Genomic DNA, 13,188 nt, shown 5'->3' on the forward strand with positions numbered 1-13,188 from the left:
AATTTGTACCTGACCCTAGAGCAGGAAAGAATCCATTTATTCCCTCTCCTCCTCATCCATGATGTATCACCCCCTTGTTTCCTTGCACATGAAGTTTGGAAAAAGGGGGTCCAACATACCCAGCAATCGAATTTGCATGATGGCGCCGTGCAAAACGAAGAACATCCAGAGGGGCTGGGAACAGTCTGCGCAGACCTGCATGCCAATGCCGGCACCGTTGTGACTCAAGTGCAGCTCACCATCTGAATTTACCATAAATCCCAGGATGTCTCCACTCTGGAGAGGCACCACGACCCGGCAGATGGCCCAGAACTCCTTTCTGTCAACCAGAGACTCAGGGTTATAGGGGAGGTCACTGGGGCGCAAAGTGCTGGGGTCGCAGGACGTCACCCCATAGGACAGTGTCCCTGTGCGCACAGCGTTGGACTTGTTGATTTTGACAAAAATGGTTTCGTTGATCCGAAGGGGTCTGCTGGTGAAAACCAAAGTCCTCTCCTCCCGGGCGTGCTCCAGACGGGCCACAGTTTGGTCATCGAGGATTTTGACATGGGGTCCCCGGAGGTGGTGGAAGCGAAGGTCGCTTTCCAGCTGGGAGGGGAGGAGGTGGGAGTGTTGGGAGTTGAGGGAGTTCTGTGGGATGGGACACGTGGTGGCCGTCACATGGAAGGTCTCCTCCTGCAGGTTGAGGTCACACAGGCTGACCGAGAGGCGCGTGTCCTCTGTCTCGCGCCGCAGAGAGGGCCGGCGGATGGCAGTGAAGGAGCGGGGCCGCAGGCAGTCAGGGGGGATGATCTCACTGTCTGTGGGGAGAAAGAAAACAAAAAAGGGGTCACTTTCTGAGCAAGTGAAAATGTCCAGGAGTCTGTAAATCACTATGGGTTTGATTGATATGTTTAGAAGAGAAAATCAGAGACCTGCTGCCAGTAATAAATTTCCCCCTTTGAAATATGAAAGCACAGTATCATAAAATGTATTTGCAATCAATTGCTGTTCTTGTACTTTCCCCCACCAGCATCAACATTTTCAGCTTCTGAGCAGGCAGACTCAAAATCGATGGCAAGACTTGCCCAGGGGAGGCTCTCCTTGGAGAGAAAAAGCAGAGGATAAATATCTGAAATACACCCTGAACATGCCAATCAATAGCTATACAGGTTCCAAGTTTTCATGCCCTCTTTACTGTCTACAGTAATTCTTATAGACCTATCAAATAAATATCTAACTAAACATTTTTTATTTGAAAGAAATTGCTATGGACAGTTCTAAATTATTTATCTCCATATGAAATGTAAGTTGTTTTTTTAATATAACTAATCATTAGTGTTCTGGTGCTCACTACAAAGTAGTACAGATATGAATTTTACGGTGCAGAACTTGGGAATATGCAGTTTTCTATAAATAAATCATTTATTATCTCCAAGCCAAAAAATTGAAAATCAAATCCACATATATATTACAAAGAAAGATGACACTCAGGCATTCAAATCTACCAGTGGAAACACAATTGTACCTTATCCCCTTTGTTACTCTCCCCTGCCGCTTCAAGAACTAATCAATTTATTTGATTTTTTTTCTGAGAACATAATCCCCTTTCTTAAAGGCTGAAATTACTTATATTTAACACATCCTTAGCTATGCTGTTGTCGCAGAAATTTTAAAGAACAATATAGTAAGAAAAAACTTTATTTAAAAAAATTACAAAGTAAGCTGAAATAATGCAATGATTTCTTCTTATGTCCAGCTTTCTGAACTCTGAGAAGGCTGTAGCATGAGGAGACTATTCATTGTGTGAAAAATGAGCATGTGGAGTAACTCTGCAAATGTTGTAAGAACTAGTGGCCCATACAGGCTGTGCCTCTGTTGGAGCCATGCGTTGCTGTGGCTGAAGCAGCTGAAGGCTGCTGTGGATTCCAGCCCGGGTCGAAATGGTATGAGGTGGGACCACTCTGTACAACACAATCCCCCACGGGTGGCACAAAGCGGCACAGCAGACCCAAGTGCCACAAACACACCACAAGGTGGAATAAGACAAGGTAGAGTCATACCAAGCCCTTGCAGTGGACACTTCTTCCAGACACATAGCCTTGGGATTTTCTTTGATAACAACAAAAAGAGCAGGACCTCAGGTTATCTGAGGATTCTCCCAATGGGATACAATCTCTGCCAGTACACCAGAGTAGCAGTTGTGTACTGGTATGACAAGGAATAGTGCCAGCTACTGAGGAACCAACAACTCCTGCAGTATCTGAGGTCTGACTAACAGCCTTTCCTGTCCTTCACTTCTGGGAGCCCTGACAAGAGCACACCCACACACAGTTTGGCTCCAGTAGAGCTCTTTGCTTTGCTTAAACTGGATTATTCCAGGCTTCTCTTTAAATAAACTGCTATTACAAAGGAAGCACAGCCTCAAAATAAAAATGAGCTTTGTTTCTCATATTTGATTTTCTGCATACTGATATTTCAGCTTCTCTTCCCAGAGGTTAATTAAAGGAGGAATAAATAAAATCAGAAATTACCCCAAGTAATCTGGAAGTGGGTCGCATTAATGCTTTGTAATATATGGGCTAGCATTTGCATTGCAAGTGCTCCTGCTGGATAGCATTAGACTTATTTTACCCTCCTTTGGCTGGAAACTTACATAGGAGAACAAATTAATACTGGCAGCTGACGACGATCCTTTTGTGTAGGTGAATGGGTAGAGACCTTTCTGAATAAGAACAGAAGGTCCTCTCTATTTTATTCCTTGTAACTATGCATGTGCAGCCTGGCTGACAACTGTGATGTGTGGGTAGCTTGCAGCCAGGGTTTTGAAACAGCTTGTTTTCCACCAGGATGCTTGCATTTCCCTTTGGCTGCTGGACAGAGTATCTTTTTCCATCTGAAAAGAGGTTAAGAGAGATGGAGTTCTGCAGACCAGGCACATGGCAGCAATAGCAAACCAAGGTTACATATCCAATTGTATTACTTAAATCCCTCAGTAGCTCAGATGCATGGCCACCTAAGGAATAAGGTGTCTCAAGCATATGGGATTGACCGTGAGAATTCTTAGTTCATTAATGTTTGCAAATACCCATGGAAGAAAGGATTGCAGTTTACTGGCTTCTGAAGTGTGTTTGTGAAAATTTAGAGAGATGAGGCTCTAAGAGATACTGACTTGCATCGCAAAATATCCAGCCAAGGGAAAAAAAAATCCCATTGAATATAAGTCAAAACAAAAGTGGGATTCATCTTTTGGGGTGGTAGGTAGGTTGGAAGAGATGTGGAATGCCATTTACCCAAAATAACTGATAACAGCCAAAGCCTATGAAACAACAATTCCGGTGAAATGGAACAAATGAGGTGACTGACCAGTTTCTTTCAGCAGAAGATGCCCAGGAAGGAGTTTTCTTCTTCTTCTAAAGCTTCAGTTGTCACTTTTTAAACACAGACCAAGCTAATCAGGTTGAATACAGACAAAGTTGTTCATGCTGGAGTGGCCCATAACACAGCCTTACTCCTACAGAACATTTACAAGTGATCTTTAATGCCTACAAAGGAGGGACTCCTTTGTTCATGAACATTTATATTTGCAAAAACAAATCTGGAGCACACATGAAAAAGGTGGAATTAGTTCCTGTGATAAGACTGTAAGACACAAAAAGGTTCCAACAGGCAACAGGAGGATGACCCAGCTTCAGCCTGAAGAATTTACAAATCATCCATCCCTTCTTATTAAATATTCAAGGTTATAAAATTTCCTGTATAAGGCAATTGGCAGTGTTTCTTTGGCAAAAGTAAATTGATGAGAGACCTCCTTGGGTGAGAATAGATGGACTTGTGAGTGAAGCTATCACCAAGCTGCCAGAGCAAGCACTAACCAAGCAGCTGGGATACCACCAGCAAGCTGGCCATGACCATGGCAGCTCAATGCAGGCTGACTGCCCAGGTAGCTTCCCCAAGAGGCTTTGCTGAGGTCTTCATCAGTGCAATTACGATGTTATTTCTGTATTTGGAGACAAAGTTTCTGGTAGCAGTACCAAAGTAGAAAGGATTTCTACCAAATATACATTTTCTGCTCCTCAGCTGGAGAATCTGAGACATCAAATTCAAAGGATGGCTGTCTCCAAAAAACTCTTTGCATGTTCTAGCTTTGTTTAAGAAAGAAAAATAAGGAAGAGTAATTCATTTATCTAAGTAGAAATTAAGGGCACTTGAGCAGCTCAGCCATCTTCTGTTTTCTTGTCTTTAGTGGGGTTTATCTGCAAAATTTAGATTCTCAGCAGATGATTCCTTACCCAGAAAATTAACTTGAAGTATCTTTCTCAGACCAGAGGGTTCAAAGATTTCAATTTTTCTGCTTAGAGGGCAAGGAAGAGCTTCCCACTTTGTGCAGGCTCAATGAGACTGCAGTAACGCTTTTTAAAAAAAGCATTTACGAGGAGCTGGTGAGCAGACAAATGCAGTTGTAATCACCGCACTCAGATCAGAAGTATTTCACTACCACCTTTCCTTTGAACCACTGCAAAATGTTGTCTTCTTAAAATGATCTATTTTCTTAAACATGTTAATGTGTAGAATACAAATGCATTATAGAGATCACATATATGCACATTGAATACAGCTACATGCATTTCCAAACACAAAAGCACTTCTAACCACCAGCATGCATAGATCATCTCAGCCCCACACAAGTCTGAAGGGGATGTGTTGCTGTCCGACTGTCAAATCATCATTTCCTTCCTCTTTTTCTTTTTCAGTACTGTCTGTTACTGCCTGAAGGCTTGATTTTCCGAGGTCATGAGCAGCCAGTATTCATAAACCTGCAAAGGATCCGAGACAGCAGAGCAAACTCAGCATGGCTGCACACACGTGCTGGAAAGAGAGAGAGTCCAGTGTTTAACTGCAAGCTCTAGGGACACAGATCTCCTCTTCATCAGTTTTCTTGAGAGTGGTGCAATACTACAGCCTCTCATGAATTGTAATTCTTCAGAGTATGAGGTCTACAATCAGTCTCCAGAAGCAACTACGGAACACCTAGTATAAATAAACCAATCTTGAGAGTTACTACTACAAAAAATGACTTAAAATTTGGGGAATCAGATGCAGAACCTAAGAAGATATCCCATTTTTAATGATCTTCCCTCCCAGAAGAGAGAAATGCTGAGGAGAAACAATCTGGAGAACATTCCTGTTCTCAGGTATCAAGCAAAGAGTAAAACATTGGTAAGACCAGAACTTTGCTGGTATGCTGCCTCCCTTGCCATGCAAAGACTCATGCTTTTCTTTCCTTCTCTTCTTTGCTTTACTTCTTCTTAAGTGCAAGTTTCTTAACTCCTCACTTCACTGGGTGATACTATTTTCAGTGAGTACTGGTGCTCCTGGTATAACTTCTGTGATGAAGGAACCCCAGAGGTGCTAAGCTACCAAAAGGCACATTGAAGTCAGTGGCCCCTACAAGAATATTCCATGTAAATGTGCAATTGCGAAAGGATACATACCACATTATTCCCACCACATGAGGGGCTCCATTCCCACTCAGGAATGCAGATGAAGGCTGCTTTTCCCACCATCAGCACTACCTGGGGAGGACAGCTGGCCTTCCACCACCTGTAATCTTGCACTATCTCCTCCATGGTCTACAATTACGTACCAAGTAGTCTATTTGGCAAGACTTTGACATTGCAGGGAGAGGTGTTTGAAGTGAGGCAGATGTATCATGCTGAAAAATAACATCACACTCAAAGACAATTGGGAAAAGCAACCAGTTGTAAGACAAGAAATAAACCTGTGCTTCTGGAAACCTTCTGTCACTCACAGCCTCGTACTCCCCATCGTGGGAGTGCAGGTATTAATGCCAGCTCAGCTTCCTGCCATGTGAACTCTGCCCATGATGTGCTGTGGAAATCTTTGCTCCCTTGCTGACTTAGTGCTGTTGAGCTGATGTTACTGCTGGGGAACTGCCACACTTCACTGCAAAAGCAGTCAGAACAAATTCTGTATGTTGTTTACACCTTAAGTTATTATGCACTTTAGGGTGACTGAGGAATGAAAATACAGTAAAATGGAAACAACTTATATTCTCATTTATCCCTCCTAAAATAAGCATGAAGATCACTGTGATTGGCAGCAAGCAGTAATACCTGTTCTCAAATCCCTTGCTTGCCAGCTTGCCCAATGTGTGTATGGTACCCAGTCCACAGCAGCACCTCCAGTGGAAAGAAGAAAAGCAGCTGTGACTGGGCCTGGGAACAGAAGGACTATTCTGTAGCCCTGGATTCAAAATCCACACAGATTAATTGGTGACTGGAAGCAGATCTTCATGCAGCTGGCTGTACTCATGGTGTAAAGACATCCTCATAACTGTGGGATGCTTTGCTTTAGGCTCTCTCAGTCTCTGCCGTGTGTATCTTAACTGCTTTATTGTACCAGTAGGAGCAATGCAAACAGGAGAGTGAAAATTGTCATTACTTAAAATAAACACAGGAGAAAAAAACTGAGAAGTAACGAATGCTGATGCCTCGCTCACAGTCATTAAGAGGTAAAGCTCCACTCACAGAGCATGTCCAAAGTGCTTTTCCCTGCTGGTCATGTGTTTGAGTGGACACTTGTAAAACTATTTGTTTTTCTGCAGACTTGTACTCTCCATGTGAGGTCTGGAGAGGAGACTGGGATCTGCCATGCTCAGCATAATGCTGCAGAGACCCACGCTCCCAGCCAGATCCTTCTGCTCTGATGCTGCACACAGGTTCTCCCCTTACTGCTTGTTACTGTTAAATCATGGATTTATGTGACCCAAGACCACTCCATTATGTTTATTTCTCATAAACCATCAGGCGCCAGAATGAAGCTTCTCGGACCATACAGTGAAGCCAGTTTTAGAGCATTATTGTAGCATGTGGGAGGCAAATGTTTAAAATCCCTCAAAGGAATGATTCAGATTAAAAACCTTCTTTGCCATAGACTTAGGAATTCACTTCTACAAAGTAGATTTCCCTTTATGAACAGCTTAGAAATCAAACTGTTTGAGTTATTGCCTCAGATCAACCATTCCTTCTTGAAAACACATCAAGGACATCAGTTAATACCTACTTAAACAATACCTTGATATGTGCATGTCACTATTTCATCAACAGTATAAATATCCTATTTCAAATGAAGCTGCTCCCTTCTGCTCTCACTGCTCTGTCTCCTCTCTTTGCAAAACTACAGCCAACAGACAATGCCGCTTGTACCAGCTATTTTTGTAGGATGCCAGGCTGCTCTTTAAGAGACAAATACAAAAGTAAAATCTGCTTTGGGGCAAACTACATCTCGCATCAGATCTCAGCTGCTGGGCTCTGCAGCAGATGACACTCCTCACATGTAAACAGAGAGGATATATAAAAGGTGAGTGGGAGGCAGGAAGAATTAATGTTATTTTACAGACTGGAAACTGTGGGATGGATTGAGCTGTCCAAGAGGAAAGAGAATCCTCCGTCAGAGCTCTTAAGTGAAATCTCCAGGGATTTAGCTCAGTGCACAACAAAACCACCCTGTTTTCTATGGTACACATTCTCATTTCCCAATTCTTCGTCACTGCATTATTCCCTACCTGCTGCTCCTCTGCTTCAATGTGCAGATTGCTCTTCTCACATCAAAACTCAACATACTTGTGACTCCTCATCCATTATGGATCTCAATGTCAGCATGGAAACCACTTTTCAAGAATTTCTCCTCTGCCAACACACCAATTTGGTATCACTCATGGTCTGTAGAGGGCAAACATTCCTGTGCATTGACATGGTTAAAGCAGGAGATAACTGCTCCATGCACATCTTGGCTTCATGCTCACTGCAACCTGGAAGGCAAGCTAACAGGTATTTCATAATGGCTATGTTCATGCAGGAATGGCAGATATTTTAATCAACTTAGTCCATTTGTTTCCCTGTGACCAACACAGTCCAAATTAGCTCTCTAGATATTCAGATGTTTTTCCAATATTGCTGGAAGCATTTGAGAGAATTTTTACAGTAACCAAAGTGCACAAGTCAACGCTCAAGCCAACGTTTACCAAGAGCCCAAAGCCAAAGTTCATCTGAAGAAGAAATAATTCATATTTACACTAAAAGTTGTCACCAGATTTTAAAACTGGGTTTAAAAAGAGGGCAGTCCATTGACTCTCTGGAACCAATCGCTAAGCTACAAACATCTGCTACTTTAACAGAAATAAGTGGAAATCAATAGTGCTTAAGTTCATCTCACTGGACTCATTTTTGCTTTGTGTTTGCATTTGCTTGGATAAAAACCAGCATTATTTTACAGGCATTTTGAGAGAGACAGAGCACTAAATCTATTTGGAATGCATGATTCAGTTTTGGAGAGATAATAAAAAATGGGATGGAAGAGAATAAACCTAGTCTTTTAGTTGTTACCAACTGCTAGGTGTTTGATAAATCATGCAAATCTGTTGGCTTTCTGTGACCATTTAGCAGCAAATCCTGCTTTAAGGGAATAGTGTCTTTGTACCATTAGGCAGCTAGTGCCCTGCCAGGTGAAGCTCAGGAAACCCTTTGGATCTGTTCAGAGTATTTTTCTAAGAATATAAATATGTTCCCTTGGATTACTGTGATGATCAGTGATTTCTTGTCATGAATTGTCAATGTCAATACAGTAGTACTAATAAAATATCATAGTAAAACAAATTAGAAACAAACAAACAAATTTAGATGTGAGTTCATGTACTGCCAGTTTCCAAGTTGAAATATTGAGAAAGGAGAAATACAAACTCCTGAGCTTTAGAGAATTGCAGCTGTTTTTAAGCCCGAGTGAGCAACTGCAGTTCCCAGGCCAGCTTACTAACTAAATTGATCATCTGCATACTCTTCAATAAAATCTAAGGCAAAAAGCATCCAGTCTAATACAGGAACTGATAAATTGTAGTTTTGGGGCATGTATTATCTAATAAAGTGTTCTGAACCAGTCCAGTTTATAACAAACATTCATACAATTCTGACGAATGTCTGTAAGCATGTCAAATTGATTTGCACATGTGAAATGGCACAAAGAGCATAACTAGCCTCATAAAACTGAAATAAATTACCATTCTCCTTAGCAAATATGAATGTTCTGAAAGAGTCTGACAGTAGATTACGAGGAATAGACTTCCATATGCATGTTACAGTTATGCATTTGTTTTCTTTTCCACAAAAGCTGATGCTCAGAGAGTCTGCAGGGTGCTGGCAACATCTGTGTTACAAATAACACACTTTGGGGTTTGTTCAGGGAGATTTTTCATTCAGGGTAAACTCATCCCCAGCTAGCAGTTCTGAAGACTGATAGACATCCTTCAGGTTGAAGATGTGCTTACCCACTGCCACCTCTGTGTACTGGCACCTCCTTATCTGATACCCTTTGTTGTGTTCATGGGTTTTCTAACTTCCCATAAAGTCACAGAAATATGGTCTGAGCAGAAACCCTGTGCCTTGGATTTTCTGGAGACAACCTAATCTCTGTTATTTGCTCCTTGATCTATCTCCCACTCACTCACATGAAGTCTCTGATCTTTACTCCCACATCAATCAATGATTTTCATCTCCATTGTCCCAGGCCTCCTATGACATGATCAGTTATTATTGCTCCTCTTGAAAACCACAGCACAATAACCATCACTTTTAGGATCATACCAATATTATTTTAATCTCAATCCTGCCTCTCTCTGTGTTGGGTGCCTCACCTTTGCTTTCCATTTCATTTTATTCATTCTACAGCTGGAAAGCCTTTATTTTACTCATTTTAATTACCTGTACAAGACCTAATTCTCCTAGGAGACTTCCAATTGTCACTTTACCTAATGTAAATTTCTCTGTAGAAAAGTTCTGTTAAGCTTTTTTTCTGTCTTCATGAGAAATTAGGGCAATAATTGCAACTCCTGATTGTCTAATAACTTTATAGGGTTATCTTCTCAAACCAGTGACTTCAGTGCTTACTCCTGACACTATCATCCCTTTTACCATCTTTTCCTCCTAGGAACTGTGACTCTCTTCCCTACCTATTCAGGTAAGACAGTAGTTCTCCATCACATGCAGTGCTAACCCCACAACTCTGCCTTCATGTACACTGCTGCAGAATGCTACGGGCCCTCCACAACCTTAGTCCCAATCCTCCCTGAGTTACTGTGCAAACGTTTCCATGGCATTTCAGTGCTCACAGCCAACTTCCAAGCTGCATCAGACACATTCCTTCACCCCCTGAATCATCTGACAGCAATTTTCTTGAAAACAACCACTTTATTCCTCCTTCCCATCTATCATCCTTCCTGTATCTTGCATTTCAAAATCACAGAATCACAGAGTATTCTGAATTGGAAGAGACTCATAAGGATTATCAAGTCCAACTCTTAAGTGAATGGCACATATGAGGAATTTTATCCTTTTTCACTTGCTTTCTTTTTTCCCTTTGCCTTCATGCAGGCATGGAGGTAATGACTCCTTCTTCAACTTCTCCCCACATTTCCCAGTGAAAGGCTCTGGCCATCACTGACAGCTGCTGAAAGAGAATTCAACCCTACAACAACCCCTCATACTTGCCAAGGTCTCTCCAGGGGCCAGCATTTGACCCAGCACCGTTGCTTTTTGAACTGATTTAATGCCATTGGGGAAGACCCATTTCCTCAGGAATTCCAGAGACACTGCTGGTGACCACCTTTCTGGGCTTTCTGCAGAGCTGTTTGGTTTTGGCAAAGATGCCCAAAAGTACTGCTAAATGATAAACTGCTTGGACATCACAAAGATTTTGCTGCCCCACAGCTACCTCACTAACCAGAGGTAAAAGTACATTTTCTACTGAAGATGCAACCTGTGAAAGGCAGTGATAATTCATACCATTTCAGTCAAATGCTTAAAACAAAATAAATTGGGAAGATAGAGCATTTCAGGCTAATCTGAAACAAACCTTTCAGTTTATCTTACTTTCTTTTATAAAAGCAAATGAATACTGGACCAAGAGATTCTCCAGTAGATTTCTGGGGCTTGTTTGGAAATCACTGTTACCAGTGATTTTTCAAGTTTAAAACACTATTTCAAGACTCAACATAGAAATATACAATTATGAAACAGTGAAAGAAAACACCTAATGTTTGCCCAAAGTGTTTCAGTTTTTCGATCATGACTAACTAAGTTCACAGATAATCTCTACAAGATGGTTCTCACCTAAAGACCTAACAACTATATTTCTGAAAGAATGCACATAACGCTATTTGTCCAGAATGTTTTCTTTGTTTTAGTTCCTTTCAGTATTTCTTTCTTGGAGAATTTCGACCCCACAATCCAGCATGAAGAAGCTCTTGAAAAATTTCTGACTTATTTTCCACACAAAAAATCCCTCCACTTTCCAGCTGTCCCAGTGGAATGAACAGCAACGGAGATTTCCTGAAACTCTAGATCACCCACCAGCCATCACTGATAGACAAAACTAGGGGGAAACAAGAGAGTCAATGATCACTTCCACCAAGGTACATAACTGAAGAGATCATCTCTTCAACAAATTCTCCATATATTTCATCATGGCAAATGCCTATTAGGTTTAAGACTTCCTTATTAATTATTCTGATGTCCTAACCTAAAGGAAGTAAAGAGCTAAATTTTGCTTGCAGAGCTTCAGCCAACTCCTTAACAAGCAAAAGGCAAATTTCACTTTCACCTACCCCAAGGAAACGCTTCAACACTTTGGCCATCAGTAAACCTAATTTGAATTAATAGATCATAGGAAGCAGCCTTAAAAGGTTTAGACAGGAAGACAGAAAGCTTTTCTGAAGTTACAAATTGAAAGAATAAACGAGGCCAGAGGACCACAGTTTGCTGTGACTCAGGGCACTGTAACCTTGCTGAAGCCACAGCATTCACATGGAGCAAAAGGTCCAGCATATACTGTTGGATGCTAAATGCAGCTGCAGTCCACGAGCCGTTCCTCAGCCCCATGAAGAAGGGGACCTGAGCCTTCAGTTCCCGAAGTTTCCTCCTCTCTCAACATGCCATATTCCCATAGGAGTGCTTTCCTTCTTCCTCCTCGTCTTTCTCCCTTCCCCATCTGACATTCTAAGCACAAACAAACTTGGTCCTGCTGGGATCCTGGGGATGAGATGGAGGATTATCTTTCAGGAAAATTGGATCCTAAAACTGGGACACAATCACTGTTGTTGATGAAGCTGAACTGTCTGAAGGAAGACAAGCACTGACCTAGGCAATGATCACCTCACAGTTTCCCCAGCAGAGACACTGCATCAGGAAAGCACCAGCTATAAGCAATGGCACTAGAGAGATGTCTGACTTTGCAACTGCATTGTGCTATTCATGGTCCCTGAGACCTTTTGAGGAGGGGTCACGATGCAATGAGGTTTTTGGCTCTCATCAGTTTAAACAGGGTGATTTTCCTTTTCGTCACTGACCTCTCATTAAACTCCCAGGACAGGCATCTGCCACTCCTCACCAGCTTTCTTTTGCCATGTCATGCCTTGTAGGTTCAATGCATTTTCACTAGGATTTAACATTTTAGCTTATGCCAGAGGTTGCTCCATCTCTGCCTTACCTGATGATAATGTCTTGGTTTTGCACCCGTTTGGCTAGGAACAGGTATTGGTGTTCATTCATCCACATATTCAGTTTCATTTTGTTAACCAATCTGGTAACCAATACCAGAGTGACTATCCCAAACTCAAGGATTTCTCATGCTATTAGTAGACTCATTTCTCTTCAGCTTCTGCCTCCTTCAGCATCAAAGTTGAAATCTGTATTTGGCGATAATGTCATTGTGAACCTTTCTACATCTTCTTTGAACTGTTGTAGGGAATTATAAAACCCTTGCTACATAATTATAAATATTGCAGCTTGATGGGCTTACATCAACTTAAATGTCATCACTAGCACCAGTCTTGCTCAAAGGAATCTGGGGCTGGTCCCAGTTCTGTCTGGGGCCTGGTTATTAGAGCACAAAGGTTCCTCTCCCCACTGTGCTTAGCACAGTCCAGCTGTTCCTGGTACTGTAACAGTTATGACTTAAAAAAAAGGCTTTGTTTTCAAGCACAGAGGTACTCCAGTGATCAGAGAAAAAGCCTGGATAATTCAAAACAGTATTCATCCCTGCCCACCACAGGATAGTACTGGGAAGGCACATAGCTAAACACCTTTCATTTCTGAAAGCTAGATGAGCAGAAAAAGGACAGGATGTGCTCAAATCCTA

At 41.8% G+C, this 13,188-nt stretch overlaps 1 protein-coding gene across 2 annotated transcripts in view; it reads right to left on the reverse strand.

The window, feature by feature from the left end:
* NEURL1 (neuralized E3 ubiquitin protein ligase 1) overlaps positions 1–13,188 on the reverse strand; it is a 149,779-nt gene that overhangs the window by 17,414 nt on the left and 119,177 nt on the right. For both annotated transcript variants that reach the window (XM_071563972.1, XM_071563973.1), the window contains exon 4: positions 120–800. In XM_071563972.1, coding sequence (XP_071420073.1) covers positions 120–800 — 681 coding nt within the window. The remainder of the gene's footprint in view (positions 1–119; positions 801–13,188) is intronic.

The sequence above is a fragment of the Pithys albifrons genome, chromosome 9 (assembly GCF_047495875.1).
Source record: "Pithys albifrons albifrons isolate INPA30051 chromosome 9, PitAlb_v1, whole genome shotgun sequence".
Taxonomy (NCBI): domain Eukaryota; kingdom Metazoa; phylum Chordata; class Aves; order Passeriformes; family Thamnophilidae; genus Pithys; species Pithys albifrons.